Source organism: Salmo salar, chromosome ssa10 (assembly GCF_905237065.1).
Source record: "Salmo salar chromosome ssa10, Ssal_v3.1, whole genome shotgun sequence".
Classification (NCBI taxonomy): Eukaryota; Metazoa; Chordata; class Actinopteri; order Salmoniformes; family Salmonidae; genus Salmo; species Salmo salar.
In genome coordinates this window covers 12,659,736-12,680,024 of record NC_059451.1, presented here as the reverse complement: position 1 = coordinate 12,680,024, position 20,289 = coordinate 12,659,736, and the positions used below count along the sequence as shown (strand labels likewise).

The following is a 20,289-nucleotide window of genomic DNA, read 5'->3' as shown; positions in this document are numbered from 1 at the left end:
TTATCTTATCCTAGAGGCTGCTCCAAGACGACGCCGGCGGAGAAGAGGTATTCATAGTGGACTTCTTGCTCTTGTACAAGATTAACATCTTCTTCGCCTGCTTTGAGAATAACACAGTGCCACCTGCGTGGCCCGCTCCCATGGACTGTGGGCTCTCGTTCTCCGTGGCTGAAGTGAGTAAGACATTTAAGCGTGTTAACCCTCGCAAGGCTGCAGGCCCTAGCCGCGTCCTCAGAGCATGCGCAGACCAGCTGGCTGGAGTGTTTACGGACATATTCAATCTCTCCTTATCCCAGTCTGCTATCCCCACTTGCTTCAAGATGTCGACGATTGTTCCTGTACCCAAGAAAGCAAAGGTAACTGAACTCAATGACTATCGCCCCGGAGTACTCACTTCTGTCATCGTGAAGTGCGTTGAGAGGCACTCTAGACCCACTTCAATTTGCTTACCGCCCCAATAGATCCACAGACAATGCAATTCCCATCGCACTGCACACTGCCCTATCCCATCTGGACAAGAGGAATACCTGTGTAAGAATGCTGTTCATTGACTATAGCTCAGCCTTCAACACCATAGTACCCTCCAAGCTCATCATTCAGCTCAGGGCCCTGGGTCTGAATCCCACCCTGTGCAACTGGGTCCTGGACTTCCTGACAGGCCACCCCCAGATGGTGAAGGTAGGAAACAGCACTTCCACTTCGCTGATCCTCAACACAGAGGCCCCACAAGGGTGTGTGTTCACGAAGGACCTGATCGTGGAAGTCAGGAAACAGTAGAGGGAGCACACCTCTATCCACATCGACGAGACAGCAGGGGAGAAGGTGGAAAGCTTCAAGTTCCTCGGCGTACACATCACTGACAATCTGAAATGATCCACCCACACAGACAGTGTGGTGAAGAAGGTGCAACAGCGCCTCTTCAACCTCAGGAGGCTGAAGAAATTTGTCTTGGCACCTAAGACCGTCACAAACCTTTACAGATGCACAATTGAGAGCATCCTGTCGGGCTATATCACAGCCTGGTATGGCAACTGCACCGCCTGCAACCGCAGGGCTCTCCAGAGGGTGGTGCGGTCTACCCAACTCATCATCGGGGGAACACTGCCTGCCCTCCAGGATACCTACAGCACCCGATGTCACTAATACTGGCAAAGCTAAATCAAAGTCCAAGTATACAGATTTGACGATATTCTTGCAGAAAAAATGTAATGTGAATGTCTCCTTCACGATTTTCCCAAATGTACCTGGGTGTCTTCACACTAAAAGTCATGTAGTTTGCTCATACTTCAAGTTATTTGTCTGAAACATTGCACATAAACTGCTGCAATCTTGTGGACACCATCTGAATTACCAGTGTGATGGCTAGATTTGGGGCCTTTCTGTTGCATTTCAAAGATAATGTTAGAAAAAAAACGGTTGTTTCTTTCTTTGTATTTTCTTATACTAGATCTATTGTGTTATATTCTCCAACATTCAATTCACATTTCCACAAACTGCAAAGTGTTTCCTTTCAAATGGTACCAAGAATATGCATATCCTTGCTTCAGGGCCTGAGCTACAGGCAGTTAGATTTGGGTATGTCATTTTAGGCGAAAATTGAAAAAAAGGGGGCTATCCTAAGTTAAAAAGCAACAAAACCCTTATTTGGCATCGATAAGAGTCAAAAACAGTTATTCTAGTGCCAAAATGTACTACAAAGTGTAAATAGGATCATTTTGGTCATAAAGTTAGTATTTTCTAAAACAGAGTTTGGAACATCCGTACCATCACAACGCAGTTGGGTATTGATTTGACAATGTTCATTTGCCCACTAACATGGGGTGAACAGCTTCGGTGATTGCTCTCTATTCAATAGCATCAGTTGAGGCTCCTCAGAGGAGGAAAGGGAGGATCATCCTCCTCAGTACATTTCATAAAAATAGAAATGGTGAAACATTAAAAATGTTATCCTTTTAGATAAAACTATTCTAAATATATTCACGTCATGAAATAATGGATTAAAACACACTGTTTTGCAATAAAGGTCTACAGTAGCCTCAACAGCACTCTCTGGGGTAGCGCCATGGTGTAGCCGGAGGACAGCTTGTTTCCGTCCTCCTCTGAGTACATTGACTTCAATTCAAAACCTAGGAAGCTCGTGGTTCTCACCCCTTTCCATAGACTTACACAGTAATTATGATGACTTCCGGAGGACATCCTCCAACCTATCAGACCTCTTGCAGCATGAACTGACATGTTGTCGACCCAATCAAAGGATCAGAAAATGAATCTAGTACTGAAAGCATAAGCTACTGCTAGCTAGCACTGCAGTGCATCAAATGTGGTGAGTAGTTGACTCAGAGAGTGAAAGACAATAGTTGAACAGTTTTGAACCAATTCATTTTTTCAAAACTGAAAGAGAAGCAGCTAGCTAGTTTAGCCTACTCTAACACCCGGCTCAAACAGAGAGGGGTGCTATGTTAGCTAGCTGGCTAAGGCTATCCAACACTGGAACTCTTCCAAGTTAAGGTAATCTTTTGGTTTTAGAAATGTATTGCCACCGGGGCCCACCGGTGTAACTGCTAAACTGCTTGCTGTACACTGTACTGTATGATTGTAGCGGGTTTACTAGCGCGTTAGTTCTAGTAGCCATGTCGACTATGACATTAGCTAATATGGTGACAATGATGTAGGCTGTTAGCGGTTATGGTATAAAGGTTTGGCTTGGAAAGGTGTTTTTTCCTGGTCACAGACAGCTGTTGTGTTGTGTACTGAAGTCCACAAGCGAAGGGAAAAGGTGTGTTCAGTGGCTCTTAATATAAGGAATTTGATGTATAGCATTTACTTTTACTTTAACACAAGTATGAGTACTTTTTCCACCACTGTACTTAAGTACATTTAAAACCAGATACTTTTAGACTTTTACTCAAGTAGTATTTTTCTGGGTGACTTTTACTCTATTTCCGGCTGGTGCTACAGCAGAGTTTAATTTGATTAAAAACTAAACTTAGAATGATTCACCATCCTGGCTTTATGATGAGAACGTCCAGCTGGCATGCAATGGAATTTAGGAGCCATCTGCTATTTTTGAAGAAATGTGAATGCGATCTGTAAGATGGCTCCATTATGTTTATCAAACAGTATAAAGGTGAGTGGACATTCTCTTTATATTGTATCTTTGTCCAGCTTCTGTGAAAAGTTGGATGTGCATAAAACCCTCCATTGTCTGTGTTGCCTTAATATTATATGTCCACAGGAAGCAATTATGGTGCCTGTAACTGTATTTAGACATACTGTACCCTATTTAAAATACGTTTTTGTTTCATTTTGATTCTAATTTGATTAGAATTATTCACTCTTTTTAGGCCTTATCAATAGTGAATTTAATCGTACGTTCGGCATGTCCATGAATCAGCCATAATGCAATTTACAGTAGGCCTAGCCCCCAGTGTGAATGCTATGTTTAACAATATGTTTCCATATTGAAGACATGCAATTACTTACAACAATGTGGACTGAAAACATGTTCAACATATTTTTGGTTTCTGTAGGCTATTTAACAAACTAGGCTATGTTTCTGTAGGTTAGTTAACAAACTAGGCTATAACGGACTAACATTGAAATTGGAGTTGATGACAAGGCAATACATAAAGGCAATACATAAAAGATTGTAAATACACAACTTGAAGCAACCAAATATTTAGCCATGGAGCATGTTCTGATTGGCCAGTGAGGCTTAAAGCCTCCAATGTATTTATTTAACCCAGCCCTTTCGCACCAACGCCAGCTACTGCTCCCATAATTCCATTTGTAAAAATAGCACAAATATTACCGAAACACCCCCAAACCTATAATGCTACCACTTTATCATTGCATTAGGTTTGTTAAAATAGAGCCCTGCATGTCATTATTGTACCTGCCATTTTCTCCTTGAGATGAAGACTTTCAGAGCCCTTGTATTGATATCATCAGTCTCATCCTCATGTTCACTCTGGCAACATAATCAACAAGAGAGAATGTGTTAGACAAGATTCATTGTTTTCCTCCATTTATTTATTTTATTTGTCTCCACCAACCCGGCTGAGACATAAACAAACTGTGTATGTAATTCTTACCTGGAACCATTCGTGCCCCAGACACTCAAATGCAGTTGGTCGCTTTCTGAGGAGAGAACAAATCATTTAGAGTGATATCCATATAAGAGATCGTAATATCTTTATTCATGTCGATGGCTGTGTATCTTACTCTGGGTCTGGCTGCAGGACCGTGCGGAGGAAGCCCTGGGCACCGGTGCTCCTGTAGGTGAGGTCAGGTGCGTCCCAGTTCAGTGTCCCCTCCCCCACCCTCAGCAGAGTGGCCCGGTCCGTCTCCCCCATGAACGGACAGCGGCACATCAGACTGACAGGACACAGCATGATTTCAACACTTAACACTCACTCACATTCCATGTACTGCTATACGAAGAGACTCAAATATTGCATTTTTTATTCATAAATCATACGGTACTTGCCATAAATAGGCCACAACACCAATGGACCTGACAAAGAAGAGAGAAGATATTTCCGCAGTGATAAATCGTCACATTTTCCCTTCATATGATAGGAATGTCACATACAGTGGCACAGATGTACTGAAACAGATAATATGTTTAGCTTACCAGATATCACTTGCTATAGTGACAGGGTCTTGATGTATGATCTCAGGGGCTACAAACTCAGGAGTGCCAAACTTGCTGTACTGGTGTCTGGAAGTGTCTATCTCCTGACAGAAGCCAAAGTCACAGATCTTGATCTCCTCTCTGGGTGGAAACACCATCAGGATATTGTCCGGCTGTGTGATTGAATTCCAATGGCAGATGGTGGGTGAGGGAACTTATCATGTCATGACTAAGCTGTCCATCAAACTATCGACCACTGTGCATTGTTTCAATGTGCACAAAACTAAAAGGAAGGCATGAACAATCAAATGAAACATACAAACTGCTTCATGAATATGAATGTATGAAGAGCTTACTTTGATGTCCAGATGTAGGATGTTCATGCTGTGGATGTGACCAACTCCCTCCAGGATTTGCTGAATGTACATCTGCACCTGGTAGCATGAACGCATGGTGGAGTTTATAAACATCATAGGGGCAGTCATAATAGCCTTAGCATTTAGGCAAAACAGGGGTCAACTCAAAACACAGTTCAACAAGGTCGGGTTTACAGTCAAAAGATCGAAGGTTTTACCTCTCTCTCACTGACTGATCCCTTTGACAGCAGATGATCAAGAAGACCATGAGAAGAGCAGCTATATATGGTATTAAGAATGATGTGCCGTGTTAAACATGGATCAAATTGAGCACTACATTTCCACTCTTAGGTCTTCATCGGTGAAGTGGCTAAAAGCGCCATGGGGAAAGGATACACTTCAGTGACCAGGACCAGGGTCCTCCGTGTAGAGAAGAAGTCCAGCAGACAGGCCACCCTGGGGTGGGCCAGCCGGGAGAGCAGGTCCCTCTCTTGGAACGCCCTGGTCCTCGTACTGCTCCTCAGGGGCACGAACTTGGCGGCAAAGCCCTCACCCGTCCTCCTGTGGGTAACCCGCTTTACCACCCCATACGTGCCTCTACAGACACAGGGAGAAAAGGCAAAGGATGGAACCCATTTTAGTTTATTGGAACACAGCTAAAGGGAGCGTCACCTCCACAGTTGCAGCTTGACTGATTGCTGCAGTGCGAAATATGACACCCAACTAAATGTATACTTACCTCCCAATCTCCTCATGGACGTCATACACAGACAGCAGCTTCCTCCTCTTCCCAAGCTCCACCTCTCTCTCCTGCGACTCCAGTGGACCTACAGAAAAGAGGATCAGGACCATGCAGTCACATTTAGTCAGCCAGAGAACATCACATTTCTGGTGTTTTGTTGCATTTGGGAATTAGGATGCTCATCTAGGCATTTTGTGTTAAATCTGTCATAGGTTTGGCATCAGCTAGTTTGAATGACAGTAAAAATAAGGACAGTGAACAGAAAGACACATGGCTCAGGTGAAAAGTAGTGCGCTGCTGTACAAGGGGGATTCATTTTTTATTAATTTGACAGACACCATAGGTGTGTACTGAGGTCTTACCCTCCTCCACTGTCAGCTGAGCCTGACAGGAGGTGTGTCCTAAGTCGTTATAGGCCCAGCAGGTGTAGATGCCACCATCCTCGCTCTCCGGGCACAGCACAGTCAGAGAGCAGCGGGCACCATTCTGGACAACCTCCACATTCTCATTGGCCAACAGCTCCTCTCCATCCTCCAATCATATGAGACAGACACTACTAAGGCACAGCTTCTACGACAGCACAGGGGCCAAGCAGTAGAGGAGAACACCAACAATTACCATGCTCGTACTACTCAGTTGATGAATTGTTTTGGTTAGTTATGTCCGGCGGTGTCAGCTATGCTTAAATGTATTGGGGAATGTCATAACGAAGGTTTGAATTAAGTGAATTATAACAGTGAATGAGTTGATGGTGGTCTTAGATTGAGGAAGTTTGAAGCGCCCCAACCTTGTACCACTGAATCTCGGGGGTGGGCCTTCCTGTGATGATGATGGTGAAGGTAGCTGATTGACCAGGCTCCACACACAGGTCCTCAACCGGCACCTGGATGGAGGGAGGAGCTGAGGAGACAGGAAGTGAGGTCATTTCATGAGATGATTCATGTCTTAGGATCAGTGGCCACCTCTTTTAGAAAATAAGGAACTACAGTGTGTACGCACAATTGCAAAGTACAGTACCTGTTGGCATTTCCTCTATGGCCTCAGGAACATAAAGTTCCTCCTCAACCTCAGGTCTCTCCTCAAGCTCAGTGGGGAACTGTGGAGCCGCCACGTGTCCTCTGGCGGTAGGGTCCCTTTCCTCTTGGCTACCCTCGGCTCTGTGGAGAAAATACATATTGGGATAGAAATAGAGATGGTGCAGTAGGATGATGAATGTATCACAGTTCTGGCAGGCAGACTCACGGCTGAGGGTATCCAGGCTGGAACAGCATTTTGACAACAGAGGTGGGGTGGAAGTCTGTCTGCAGCCATTGCTTCACCATGGCAGTGGACCAGCCCTCTGAGTCGGAGTCTGGAAGCACAATGACACCACTCTCATGCTGATGCTCTTAGGTGCTGTTAGGGTCTAATAATCCAAAATCATTCATTCATATTAACTGGCCTTTACAATTAATATATTTTTTGAAGCCATGCTAATTTGTGACCGAGGCAAAGCGTGTCGAGACATTAGCAACTGTCTATTTAAAAATGTAGAATGTGAAAAATATGATAAAAGCAAATGTTAGGAACGTACAGTACCCTTACCTCCAGACTCACAGGAACACAATAACCAGTGCACGTCTTACCTCCAGACTTGAAGGACACCCAATAGTTTGTAAATCAGCCCATGAACAGGACATGGACACATGCCCACTCCCCAGGGGAGGGGGGGGAAGGGGGGGAATAAGGGGCGCCTGATGCCCAGCACATGACCATCTTGTATGGGTAGGAGTGGAGAGTTAACTGGGCATGCGTTGGAGACGAGAGAGGACCCATCCACATGCACTGGGTCCATGATACTGTGAACATGATGAAGGCTCTGTGAGGTACTTCCTGTTCGGGGACTACAGAGGATGGAGAGGAGGAGGGTTACAGAGAATGGATTGCCTCACATGATCAACTGGTGTCCAAAAGCCAAAAGGAAAACTACTTAGAGGTGGAATCATAGCTCATGAAGGAAAGTGATTGATAGATACAGCAATGACAGTATTCTAATTGTATTCTCATTTTTGTTTACTAATTTTAATCTGCCTTGAAATACAGAAAATAGAAAATGTGCTCTATGTGATTGAATGTGTTTCATTGAAGGTGTTTGATATGGATGATATAGCAAGGATTTACTGCTGTGTCGTAATCAATCGACTTTTCGGGGTCCTGATATGGACTCTGAGGGGCCGTTATTGGGCACAGATTAAGCCTAGTCCTGGACTAAAAAGTAAGCTCAAAGGAGAGCGTCTATTGAAAGTGCTTTTTACTCCAGGACTACTGTAGGTTAATATCTGTGTCCGGGAAACACCCCTCGATGTAAATGAGCTATGGCCCCTTATTTATCCTGTTTGGAAAAGCTTTTGGAAATCCATCAAGATCAGTCAAATGGGAGGAAATGAGCCGGTCCTTTCCAATGCTTTTCATTTCTGAAAGATGGAAACATGATGAAAACACGAGCAAAAACATCCAATACTAAAGTGTATCAATGTCTTTCATGAATATGTACGACTAGTAATGATATGATATCTATGTTGATCGCTAATGTAGGTGACTGGAAGTGTATATGGTTTCAAGGGTGTTTGGAATGAAATGGGAGAGAAAGGGTAACCTAGGTAATGAGACAATCCAAATTGAACATGAGGAATGGCAATGATGACTGACAGTGTGAAAACAGAGATAAAGTGAAGTGAAGTAAAGTGATCTGAGGTAAAGTAGGTGAAAGTGAAGTGAGGTGAGGTGAAACTAAGTAAGGACCATGGCATGTGCTTTTCTGATCCCTCTTCAGTTAACACTGAGCGTGTATTGTCCACAGAATAAAACTGGGATAAAACAATATTTTTCGTTGTCTCTCATTAGATATCAGTAAGAGTTAGACCTATGGGGTCCTTGTCCTAGATTGTATTAGGCTGTCATCATGTCTTATAGTGTAGAACATGTGGACACTAAAGATGAACATATTTACTATAGCCTTCTTCTCAAAACCTGTTTCCTTACTCTGAGGTGGACATTTACCTTGATTTGGTGGAGGAAACTCTCCTACTGTACCTTGGATCAAGATGGCCTGTGGTTGGTCAGGCTCACTGTCCATCACTTGTGCAAAGGCGGAGCACATCTCTGCCTCACTCTTGGCACTGCCCAACTTGTTCCACAGCTAAAACATAACAAGATTTCACATTTTAAACTGCACTGTTTTATAACAGTGCACAAAAGCTCAAAGAACGCATTGCTATAAAGAACAGAAACAGTATATTGTACCTATGTTATACCTGTACTGTGCACCATGGGGGACCAGCCATTCTGTGCCACTGCCCCCAAACTCTGGAACTCTCTCACCCCAGCCACCCGCAACTCTGACTACATCACCACTTTCAAAGCCCGAACTCAAACCTACCTTTTCCCTCAGCTTAGCTCTCCCCCTTACTCAGCCCTAGTTTAAGATAAGTAGCTTTTGTTTCATTTTAATTGTTTAATCCCTGTTTTGTTTTTTCCAGTCTTTGCTGTACAGTGTCTTTGTTTTTTTTTAAGGAGTTTTATACAATGTATTATTGTTATTATTATTACTATTACCTGTATGTTAGGAACAATTATTACATATGAAGTACAGTTCATAAAGGGGTTTCATACATGTACTGTAGGCCTACCTCACACTTATACTGTCCCAGGTCTGTCTCTCCAGGGTTCATGATGGTGAGCGTGAGGATCCCACTGCGGGCATCACTCTCTATGTGGTACTTCCTCTGGTCTGTCAGCTCTTTGCCATCCTTAAACCAACTGTCAAAAACATGCCAGGGCACACAACCAAATAACAACATGTGGGACGATCTTAATGGGAATCAAGCAGGTACTAGCCAGGTTCCCGTGACATTGTAGGGGGATCCAGTAAATCCTGTCCAGTTTACTGTACCATACCTGACTCGGGGTAAAGGAGTACTGTGTGTGGAACAGCTAAACTTGATGTCCTCTCCCTCCAGCAGACATGCACTCTGCAGCCTGGTAATGAATCTGGGGGGTGCTGTAGGACAGGAAATAATGAGTTCATTCACTCTACGCGTTACCTTTGCACAATATGCCACGGAGTATACCGTAACATGTTAGAGAGTACAATCATATGGCTATGTTTGTTGTATTTTAGTGTACTTTAGCCCTAATATTCATTAACATGAAATGCATACAGTGAGTGACTGAGGGAGACCAATGCTCTGTCATCCCGGACTATGGTTGTTTAGTTCAGCACCAGAGCTACTGTATGTGAACATAGACTCACCATCCACCACTATCTTGGCCAGTGTGCTAGCATGGCCCACAGAGCTGGAAGCATAGCACAAGTACTGTCCAGAGTCCTCAGGAGTGACCCCATCCATGATGAGACAGCAGGTGCCTGCCCGGTCTGCAGTGATGATGTGGTGGGGGCCATCCTCTAGGGCCAGGCCATCTATGGAAGTGATGTCATATCAGAGCGTCAGAGATCGTACTGCTGTTAAAGAACAGGACATACCTAATTCTGCTTGCTAAATTTGGTACACAAGGTTGTACTCCCTGAACGTCCACACTACTCCCAAATGGCTGGCTAACTAGTCTAAAGCTCAAATCTATATGGTTCAACTATTTGCTATAAACAACTAAAAAAGAACAAACTCTATGCAAGCTATCTGGTTTGTATACCTTGGAACCAGCTGACCACTGGTTTGGGTGTTCCTGTGACTTTGCAGGCCAGTTTGATTGTCTGCCCGATCTTCGTGGTGCAGCCATCCAGGAGAACTTCAAACTCTGGTGGACCTACAGAAACACACACGTGACTACTGTAATAATGGGAAGAGATGAGGAAAAATATATCTAATGCTGCCCAGATCCAACATTGGATACAGTTCATGCTGGACAGAGTTAACAGAAGATAAAGCCAGTGTTCGTACTTTCTGAAAGGTTTCTTCGGCTCTTCCCATATAAGAACCCTTCGGCTCTTTGGCTCTCCCCAAGTAGAACCATGTAGAACCCTTTCCCCAGAGGGTTCTACATGGAACCCAAAATGGTTTACCTGGAACCAAAAAGGTTTATTACCTTGAACCAAAAAGTGTTCTCCTATGAGGACAGCTGAAGAAACCCTTTTGGAGCCCTTTTTTCTAAGAGTGTATATTAGACAAACTTAACAATGGACAGTGCCAAAAGACAGTCATAGTGGAACTCACTGCTGGCAGTCAGGCTGGAGCGTTGCTGCAGCTCTCTCAGGTCTTTGAGCCAGGACAGCTTGAGCAGGGCGGAGCGACCCTGCAGTGTGTACCTCCTCACTGAGCCCCGGTGCTCGTGCCACAGCCCCCAGGACTTCTCATCTCCCCCCACCGTCTCCTTCACCTCCACATCATTCAGCTGGGGAGGGGGAGAAGTTAATATTACATGGAAGGCACTCTACGTGTAATGGAGATGGTTCGGAGAAACCATACTAAACGTGATGAATAGCCTTGACTTACCACGTGTGTTATCTCCCCAAGCTAACGCTTAGGTTTTTATCTCCGAGAGATAACACAATCTTGTGGCTCACAGGAGACCTGGGTTCAAACCCAGGTTGGTAACATAAGCTTGGCACAGAGGAATTGGACTGTACATTTACATTGACGGGGGCAAAGGTCAAAGGGCAGGTTTTCACCTTCATCTTGTTCTTGAAGGCGTAGGTGTCAGAGTTCATGCCAGGGTCTCTCTTGAGCTTACATAGCAAGACACATTCCTTGAAGAGGAACACCTGCCTCTGGTGGCCCCTGGAGGACGTCTTGATCTCGGGAGACTCCTCCCACACAGTGAAAGGACCCTGGGAGGAGGAAAGACGTGGGATGAAAGCTTCAGGAGGAACTGGATTATCGATGAGGAAAACATGAATGAGCCAATTTCCGCACCACTGTGAGATCAAGATGGCACATTTCAAGCTATGTCCTTGATATTCAACTTCCAATGATGCTGTATCTCCATCAGCATCTGAGAAATAACTTCCACTGTTTGTTACAGTACAGCTCAGGTAGTTTAGGCAAGTTGGCATACTCTAACCAGGGCTGTTCAATTCTTGTCCTGGAGGGACAAAAAATGTCTGTTTTTTGTTTCGACCTGGTAATTAAAGAGATTATCCTGTACTTTTATAGTTCTGAAAGTAGAGCTCACGAGCCAAAAGGTGGCTCCGCCGAAAATTCCGTACTACATCACATAGTTGCGGTCAAATATATCGGCACCCTTGCAAATAATTCCATACTTCTTCTAAAATAAACATTGTTTCCACATTTTGTTATTGGATTTTCAACATTACGGAATTTTTTGTTGTTGTATTGGTTAAGTTATTTTCTTTGAAAACTTCCTTTGGTCATTGGTAAACATAGGAAGACCCCACTGCTAAAGGAGACACAAGAAAGGCTGATTGAACTTCTCAAAACCACACCTAAACAAGCATAAATCCTGGGGAAAAGGTTCTGTGGACCAATGAAACTAAATTAGAGCTCTTTTGGCAATACAGATCAGTGCTGTGTTTACTGATGACCAAATGAACTATTCAATGAAAAGAACACCCTCCCTACAAAACAAACATGGCGGAGGTTTGATAATGCTGTGGGGTTGCTTTGCTGCCTCTGGTGCTGGGGGCCAAGAAAGTGGGCAAGGCATCATGAAATCAGCAGATTACCAGGTGTTTTGGAGTCCAATGTTGAACCCAGTGTTCAAAAACCGGGCCTCCATTGAAGGTTGTGGTTCTTCCAGCAGGACAACAACTCAAAACACACATCATAAAACACCCAGGAATGGTTAAGAAGAGATGCTGGACTGTTCTGCAGTGGCCAGCAAAGAGTCCAGATCTGAAACACATTCAAACCTATGGTGAGATCTGAAAACAGCAGTTGGTGGAGGGCACCCCTCAAACATTCAGGAATTACAGCAGTTTGCTGCTGAAAGGTGGGCCAAATTGTCAGTAGAAAGGTGCAGCAAGCTCATTGATGGCTACAAGAAGTGTTTGCCTGCAGTTATCTTAGGCAAAGACTGTGCAACCAAGTACTAGCTCCAGGTTGCCAATAATTTTGTCCATGCCATTTGTCTTTATTTTCTAAATTAAAATGTACATTTAAGTTTACACAAATTAAATTGGTTCTGCAATGTTAAAAATCCTATTACAAGGTGTGGTGGCCCAAACTGTTTTGATATTTCAATTTATTTGAGAAGAAATGTGCAAGGGTGCCCATATACAGTATTTGGCTGCAACTGTATGTGTAGATGTGCACCACATCATTGCTTTCTCTCTCTCTCTGCTGTGTGTGTATCTTGCTAGCTGTCACTCAAATGGGGACTGGCTGAAGCTCATTGGCTAGAACTCGAATTGCTAGATGTAAAACAAAATTCTGGTCATATATTTTGCATGTACGAACGACAGCCTTCCCTGTAGCTCAGTTGGTAGAGCATGGTGTTTGCAATGCCAGGGTTGTGGGTTTGATTCCCATGGGGGGGCCAGAAAAAAAAATGTATGAAATTGTATGAAATGTATGCATTCACTACTGTAAGTTGCTCTGGATAAGAGTGTCTGCTAAATGACGAAAATGTAAAATATTGATACATCCAGCCCAAAGTGGGAGGTTTAAAAAATACCTAGCAGTTGCCAAAGTTCCAGATCATGTCTTTAACTGCACTCACCTTGTGTACCAGGTCTGAATTAGTACCTTATTAGAAGGAGAGGATGAAAAAACTAGGAAGTGTTTCAGCCTTTCAGTACTGACATTCTATGGAGATAAACTGTGGTTCAGGAAGGGTGAGTTACCTGGCGGACAGGTTCTCCTAGTGCAGTGAGTGGGGCAGGGTAGTTCTCAATCAGAGACACCTGGTGTAGGTTGTCAGAGCGCCAGGGCAGACAGGACACCATGGAGAAGGCATCCTCCAGTAGAAGGCAGCTTTTCGCACACTTAGCCTTGTTCTTGATCAGTTCCTGTCAACACAAACACAGGGAGAAATACATGGATTAAGGCTTCAGAAAGGTCTCAACATGGACACTTAGAATCAGATGATGAGCACTGACCTTAAGCAAGGCCTGGTAGGTCTGAATCCTCTCCACTGGTCTCTGTAAGAAGGTGATGACATCCAGGACTGCAGTTAAGGGGGGGTGCTCAGGCTCTGTTTCCGTGTTTTGCTGGAACACAAAGTTCCATACACGTGAATGTGAGCATGGAAAACTGGGAGCATGTGAGTGCAAATAGTTTTTCTTGTGGGAGTGGGGGTGGATCTTTGTGCATTATGGTAAATGATCGGATTGCATACCTTGAAGTTCTGCTGGATGGTCTTGTCAGTGACACAGGCCTCTGCCTGTGATTGGCCCACCATGTACTGCAGATACTTCTCAAAGTCCACTGCATGTTTGACCAGATGCATGGCCACGTCATCGTCAGTAGAACACTCACTCAGACTGGGCAGAATAGATCTGAGTATGAGGTAGGAAAAGAAGGACAGTATTTATTTCAAGTTTTTTTTCTTAACATTTCATTACATGAGTAAAAAAAAACGTATCTAAAACTAGCACTAAAACCAGCTCTCCCTCTCAACAAAGAGAACAGGCGTGACCTCTCGTGTAAAGCCACGATGTCCTTTATATTGCGGAAGATGGTTTCTTTCTGGTTGATGATGTTGATAGGGACATGAGGGCTGGTGTCTAAGTGGTGCAGGTGGTGGGACATGAATTCCTTCATCTCCTTCACAAACTCTTCCTCCCCATCAATCAGCCCCTGGATTAATTGGCTAAAGACAGAAGGGAATGTAGACCGTTTTCTTTAAGAAACGATGTGAATCAAATATGCAGAACACACTGTAATCAAGTAATATTTGTTCACTCACCTTAGTGTTCTCCTGTAGTTCTCCCCTGTAGACCCTGGTACATCCAGCTCCTGTTGTGGTGTCCTCATTTGTGGGAATGTCTCCTTTACAAAAAAACCCAGTGAAAGCTTGAATTAATGCATGGTGAAATATTATCATTACCTCTGCCGAATCCTGTTGACATGACGAAACATGTGGTTGTTTGCGCGGTCAAAACATGTCGACTTTGTCCATTTTACGGCCATCCTTTATGCCCAACCAGGACATACTGATGACCTCATACCTTTCTCTTTTTCTCCAGGTATGCAGGAGAGACCCATCCTTGGCGTGAGGAGGTGGTCTTGGAGGGCTTGGTGCGGACCAGCCACTTCTCCGGGTGGACAGAGTCCAAGACCTCCACGTACTGACCCTCCTTCAACACAAAGCTCTCCTTGTTGCCACCTTGTTGAGGACTGCAGTTAGCTCTGGCCACGTATATATCAAATGTCTATGGAAAAGAGGTTGGTAAAAAAAAAATGGTGGTTAACTGCTTGTCCCAGCAAATGTTACTGTATAAGGACCAAGTATGATAAGGTTACTATATTCATTAATGAGATAAAAAAAAGTATACTTTTTGTCTCAATGAAAAAACGTGATCAGAACACATTGTTCGAAAGAGGGCTCATGTTCAAACCATACTGTACCTCTATTCTATCCTCGTCACAATCTGACTCCGAGCCAGAGCCTGTAAGAGCAGCAGGTGTGTGGGAATGATAGTGTTTGGGGGATGGAGTCCTCAACATGGCATCAGGTACTGATGGGACATTCAGAAGTGGACAAAAGTGTGCAAAGGTTAACACCGTAATCTTTCCCTAGGTTATGAAATACTGGAGATAGCTTTTGACATACCAGAGATATTACATATTTACTTTTGCCACTCTTACTTTGAATGAGCAGAGTGATTATAGAGTGGACTGGGTCAATTAGGTCCCTTTTTAGGGATTATTCAAAAAATCTCATCAAATTGTACTTGCCACATGGCCGAATACAACAGGTACCGTGAAATGCTTACTTACCAACAATGCAGTTTTAAGAAAATAGAGTTAAGCAAATATTTACTAAATAAACTTTAGTCAAAAAAAGTTACACAATAAAATAACAATAACGAGGGGGTCAATGCAAATAGTCCGGGTTTGCATTTGGTTAATTGTTCAGCAGTCGCATAGGGGTAGAAGCTTAAGGAGCCTTTTGGACCTAGGCTTGGCGCTCTGGTACCGCTTGCCGTGCGGTAGCAGAGAGAACACTCTATGACTTGGGTGACTAGAGTCTGACAATTTTTGGGGCTTTCCTCTGACACCGCCTAGTATAGACGTATGGATGGCAGGAAGCTTGGCCCCAGTGATGTACTGAGCTGTACGCACTACCCTATGTACCGCCATACCAGGCGGTGATGTAACCGGTCAGGATGCTCTCAATGGTGCAGCTATATAACTTTCTGAGGATCTGGGGACCCATGCCAAATTATTTCAGTCTCCTGAGGGGGAATAGGCGTTATTGTGCCCTCATCACGACTGTCTTGGTGTGTTTGGACCATGATAGTTTGTGGTGATGTGGACACCAAGGAACTTGAAACTCTCGACCCGCTCCACTACAGCCCCGTCGATACTAATGGGGGCCTGTTAGGCCCTCCTTTTGCTGTAGTCCACTATCAGCTCCTTTGTCTTGCTCTCATTGAGAGAGAGGTTGTTGTCTTGGCACCACACTGCCAGGTCACTGACCTCCTCCCTATAGGCTGTCTCATCGTTGTCGGTGATCAGGCCCAACACCGTTGTGTGAACAGCAAATTTAATGATGGTGTTGGAGTCGTGGGTGAACAGGGAGTACAGGAGGGGACTAAGCACGCACCCCTGAGTGGCCCCTGTGTTGAGGATCAGCGTGGCAGATGTGTTGTGCCTACCCTTACCACATGGGGCGGCCCGTCAGGAAGTCCAGAATCCAGTTGCAGAGGGAGGTGTTTAGTCCCAGGGTCCTTAGGTTAGTGATGAGCTTTATGGGCTCTGTTGAACCCTGAGCTGTAGTCAATGAACAGCATTCTCATATGGGTATTCCTTTTGACCAGGTGGGTCTAGGGTTTCCGGGATGATGGTGTTGATGATGGTGTTTCTGAATAAACGTTCTACTTGTTTTATTGCCTTGTTATTTTACCATGCATTATGGTGTATAATTTGTCAAATCAATACGAATCTGTATCTGTCATCTGCGTTTTGCGGAGCTGTTATAAGAAAATATGACGATCAAAAATGTGTAAAATGGTTTGGTCCATCTCCCATGAACCTGTTACATACTATTACATTTCACTTTCTCTTGTCTTCAGCTCTATTAGAGAGGGTATTTGTTCTGCACTGCTAAAACATTAAACTATATTTGTGAAATATATTCCTTGTAAATATTATAAAACATATATATTTAACTCTTATTTTACCAGGTAAGTTGATAAAATAAGGGTTACATTTTTTTTTTAAATGGTTACATTTTTTTGTTGATAGTATGACCATCTGTAGAGGGAGGTAACCTAGCGGTTAGTGTTGGGCCAGTAACTGAAAGGTTGCTGGTTCTAATCCCTGAGCTGACAAGGTGAAAAAAATCTGTTGATGTGCCCTTAAGCAAGGCACTTAACCATAATTGCTCCTCTAAGTCGCTGTGGATAACACCATCTGCTAAATTACAAAACAAATATGAAATGTCTATAAGAACTATCCAAATAACGTGTGACATTTTTTGTTATCTAATGTTTGTTTCTCAATGAGTCTAGTGGTTTTTATGCTCAATCTCAACATTTTGCTAAAACTGCCTCAAAACCTTCTTTCCATACATTCAAAGCCATTAAAAGCCTTGACGCTAGCAACCTTATCTGACTCCAGTCACTGTTAATGGACAGGGTCAGCATAGGCATAGCTGCTTTGCATAGCTTGAAGTAGCTTCATTCAAGCTGTTTCCATATTTTGAGCATGTGCATTGCCTAAACATGTTGTCTGGCTATTGCTGTGGTAAACTGTGCACAGGCAAACACCATGACGCCCTCCACCTCACTGCTAGAAGTCCGGCATGTGAACAGAGTGAGTACTGGATGGTCCACTTGGCTAACATTTTTACTCCGATTTTGACATATCTTGGACATTTACTTTTGCTTTGTAGATGAAAGGAATGGGAATGACTTTGTCTTACCTGAAAAGGTAAGACATAGCTAATATCTTGCTAGATATAAAGTGATACAGTGCATTCGGAAAGTATTCAGACCCCTTCACTTTTTCCAAATTTTGTTACATAACAGCCTTATTCTAAAATGGATTAAGTAATTTTCCCTCTCATCAATCTACATACAATACCCCATAAGGACAAAGCGAAAATAGGTTTTTAGAAAATGTTTCTAATTTATTTCAAATAAAAAAACAGAAATACCTTATTTATGTACGTATTCAGACCCTTTGCTATGAGACTCGAAATTGAGCTTGGGTGCATCCAGTTTCCATTGATCATCCTTGAGATGTTTCTACAACTGGATTGGTCCAGCTATGGTAAAATCAATTGCTTGGACATGATTTGGAAAGGCACACACCTACCTACAGTTGAAGTCGTAAGTTTACATACACTAAGTTGACTGTGCCTTTAAACAGCTTGGAAAATTCCAGAAAATGATGTCATGGCTTTAAAAGCTTCTGATAGGGTAATAGACATCATTTGAGTCAATTGGAGTTGTACCTGTGGATGTATTTCAAGGCCTACCTTCAAACTCAGTGCCTATTTGCTTGACATCATGGGAAAATCAAAAGAAATCAGCCAAGACCTCAGAAAAAAAATTGTAGACCTACACAAGTCTGGTTCATCCTTGGGAGCAATTTCCAAATGCCTGAATGTACCATGTTCATCTGTACAAACAATAGTACGCAAGTATAAACACCATGGGACCACGCAGCCGTCATACTGCTCATGAAGGAGACGCGTTCTGTATCCTAGAGGTGAATGTACTTTGGTGCAAAAAGTGCAAATCAATCCCAGAACAACAGCAAAGGACCTTGTGAAGATGCAGAAGGAAACAGGTACAAAAGTATCTATATCCACAGTAAAATGAGTCCTATATCAACATAACCTGAAAGGTCGCTCAACAAGGAAGAAGCCACTGCTCCAATATCGCGGGATAAAAAAGCCAGACTACGGTTTGCAACTGCACATGGGGACAACGATCGTACTTTTTGGAGAAATGTCCTCTGGTCTCATGAAACAAAAATAGAACTGTTTGGCCATAATGACCATCGTTATGTTTGGAGGAAAAAGGGGAAGGCTTGCAAGCCAAAGAACACCATCCCAACCGTGAAGCACGGGGGTGGCAGCATCATGTTGTGGGGGTGCTTTGCTGCAGGAGGGACTGGTGCACTTCACAAAATAGATTGTATCATGAGGGAGGAAAATTAGCAACATCTCAAGACATCAGTCAGGAAGTTAAAGCTTGGTCGCAAATGGGTCTTCCAAATGTACAATGACCCCAAGCATACTTACAAAGTTGTGGCAAAATGGCTTAAGGACAACAAAGTCAAGGTATGGGAGTGGCCAACACAAAGCCCTGACCTCAATCCTATAGAAAATTTGTGGGCAGAACTGAAAAAGTGTGTGCGAGCAAAGGGAGGCCTACAAACCTGACTCAGTTACACCAGCTCTGTCAGGAGGAATAGGCCAAAATGCACCCAACTTAGCTTGTGGAAGGCTACCTGAAATGTTTGACCCAAGTTAAACAATTTAAAGGCAATGCTACCAAATACTAATTGAGTGTATGTACACTTCTGACCCACTGGTTATGTGATGAAAGAAAAAAAAGTTGAAATAAATCATCCTCTCTACTATTATTCTGACATTTCACATTCTTAAAATAAAGTGGTGACGCTAACTGACCTAGGACAGGGAATGTTTACTGCTTCTACAAAGTACTGAGTAACAGGTCTGAATATTTATGTAAATGTAATATTTCAGTTGTTTGTTTGTTTTTTAGCAAAAATGTCTCAACCTGTTTTTTTTCATTATGGGGTACTGTGTGTAGATTGATAAGGAAAAAACTATTTTTAATCCATTTTAGAATAAGGATGTAATGTAACAAAATGTGGAAAAAGTGAAGGTGTCTGAATACATTGTGTATGTCGCATTTGCTATTTAGTTGTAAATATGTATGCGAGTGTTAAAACTACTATGGATTACTTGTTTTGATTGTTGTTTTCAAGCAGCTAGCTAGTTAGTGTAGCAGGCTTGTTAGCTAGCTGACTGCGTCATGCATTGGTTTGTTTTATTATAATATAAATTGTTGCTTCGCTATTCAGTTGTAACTAGCTATAACTTTATGTATCCTTGACATTGTGTTATATTTCTGATGTCTGTGATCTGAAAGTCACACATTTGATTAGCTAGCCAGCTAGCCAGCCAGCTACTTCACGTCACACTAGTGGCACGGAATAGCCATGATCATTGGAAGAATTGTAAATCCATTGTGAAAGGCTTTGGAGTTTGACTGGCGAATTATTCGGATGAAATGTATCCATATATTTGTATTTTAGTGCCACCTATCAGTTGTAACTGTGGATGCTACATCGGTCTAGATGATAGCAATGAAATATGCCGCTATCAGAGGCTATTGCTTGTGTTTTTTGGCTATATTGGTATTTATATTTTATGAAAATTGTTGGTCAATTTTG

The 20,289-nt window shown here is 43.2% G+C and overlaps 1 protein-coding gene across 4 annotated transcripts in view; it reads right to left on the bottom strand.

Annotated features, from left to right (window-relative positions):
* obscna (obscurin, cytoskeletal calmodulin and titin-interacting RhoGEF a) overlaps positions 1 to 20,289 on the bottom strand; it is a 96,749-nt gene that overhangs the window by 10,636 nt on the left and 65,824 nt on the right. For all 4 annotated transcript variants that reach the window (XM_014215881.2, XM_014215882.2, XM_014215883.2 and 1 more), the window contains 27 exons: positions 15,259 to 15,368; positions 14,859 to 15,062; positions 14,597 to 14,679; positions 14,327 to 14,500; positions 14,027 to 14,186; positions 13,788 to 13,898; positions 13,533 to 13,697; positions 11,400 to 11,558; positions 10,945 to 11,122; positions 10,424 to 10,537; positions 10,026 to 10,193; positions 9,671 to 9,773; positions 9,403 to 9,532; positions 8,807 to 8,912; positions 6,977 to 7,085; positions 6,752 to 6,891; positions 6,522 to 6,634; positions 6,097 to 6,265; positions 5,732 to 5,819; positions 5,389 to 5,589; positions 5,211 to 5,271; positions 4,993 to 5,070; positions 4,637 to 4,809; positions 4,490 to 4,516; positions 4,225 to 4,377; positions 4,095 to 4,140; positions 3,896 to 3,970 (listed from right to left, as the gene is read on the bottom strand). In XM_014215881.2, coding sequence (XP_014071356.2) covers positions 3,896 to 3,970; positions 4,095 to 4,140; positions 4,225 to 4,377; positions 4,490 to 4,516; positions 4,637 to 4,809; positions 4,993 to 5,070; positions 5,211 to 5,271; positions 5,389 to 5,589; positions 5,732 to 5,819; positions 6,097 to 6,265; positions 6,522 to 6,634; positions 6,752 to 6,891; positions 6,977 to 7,085; positions 8,807 to 8,912; positions 9,403 to 9,532; positions 9,671 to 9,773; positions 10,026 to 10,193; positions 10,424 to 10,537; positions 10,945 to 11,122; positions 11,400 to 11,558; positions 13,533 to 13,697; positions 13,788 to 13,898; positions 14,027 to 14,186; positions 14,327 to 14,500; positions 14,597 to 14,679; positions 14,859 to 15,062; positions 15,259 to 15,368 — 3,398 coding nt within the window. The remainder of the gene's footprint in view (positions 1 to 3,895; positions 3,971 to 4,094; positions 4,141 to 4,224; positions 4,378 to 4,489; positions 4,517 to 4,636; positions 4,810 to 4,992; positions 5,071 to 5,210; positions 5,272 to 5,388; positions 5,590 to 5,731; positions 5,820 to 6,096; positions 6,266 to 6,521; positions 6,635 to 6,751; positions 6,892 to 6,976; positions 7,086 to 8,806; positions 8,913 to 9,402; positions 9,533 to 9,670; positions 9,774 to 10,025; positions 10,194 to 10,423; positions 10,538 to 10,944; positions 11,123 to 11,399; positions 11,559 to 13,532; positions 13,698 to 13,787; positions 13,899 to 14,026; positions 14,187 to 14,326; positions 14,501 to 14,596; positions 14,680 to 14,858; positions 15,063 to 15,258; positions 15,369 to 20,289) is intronic.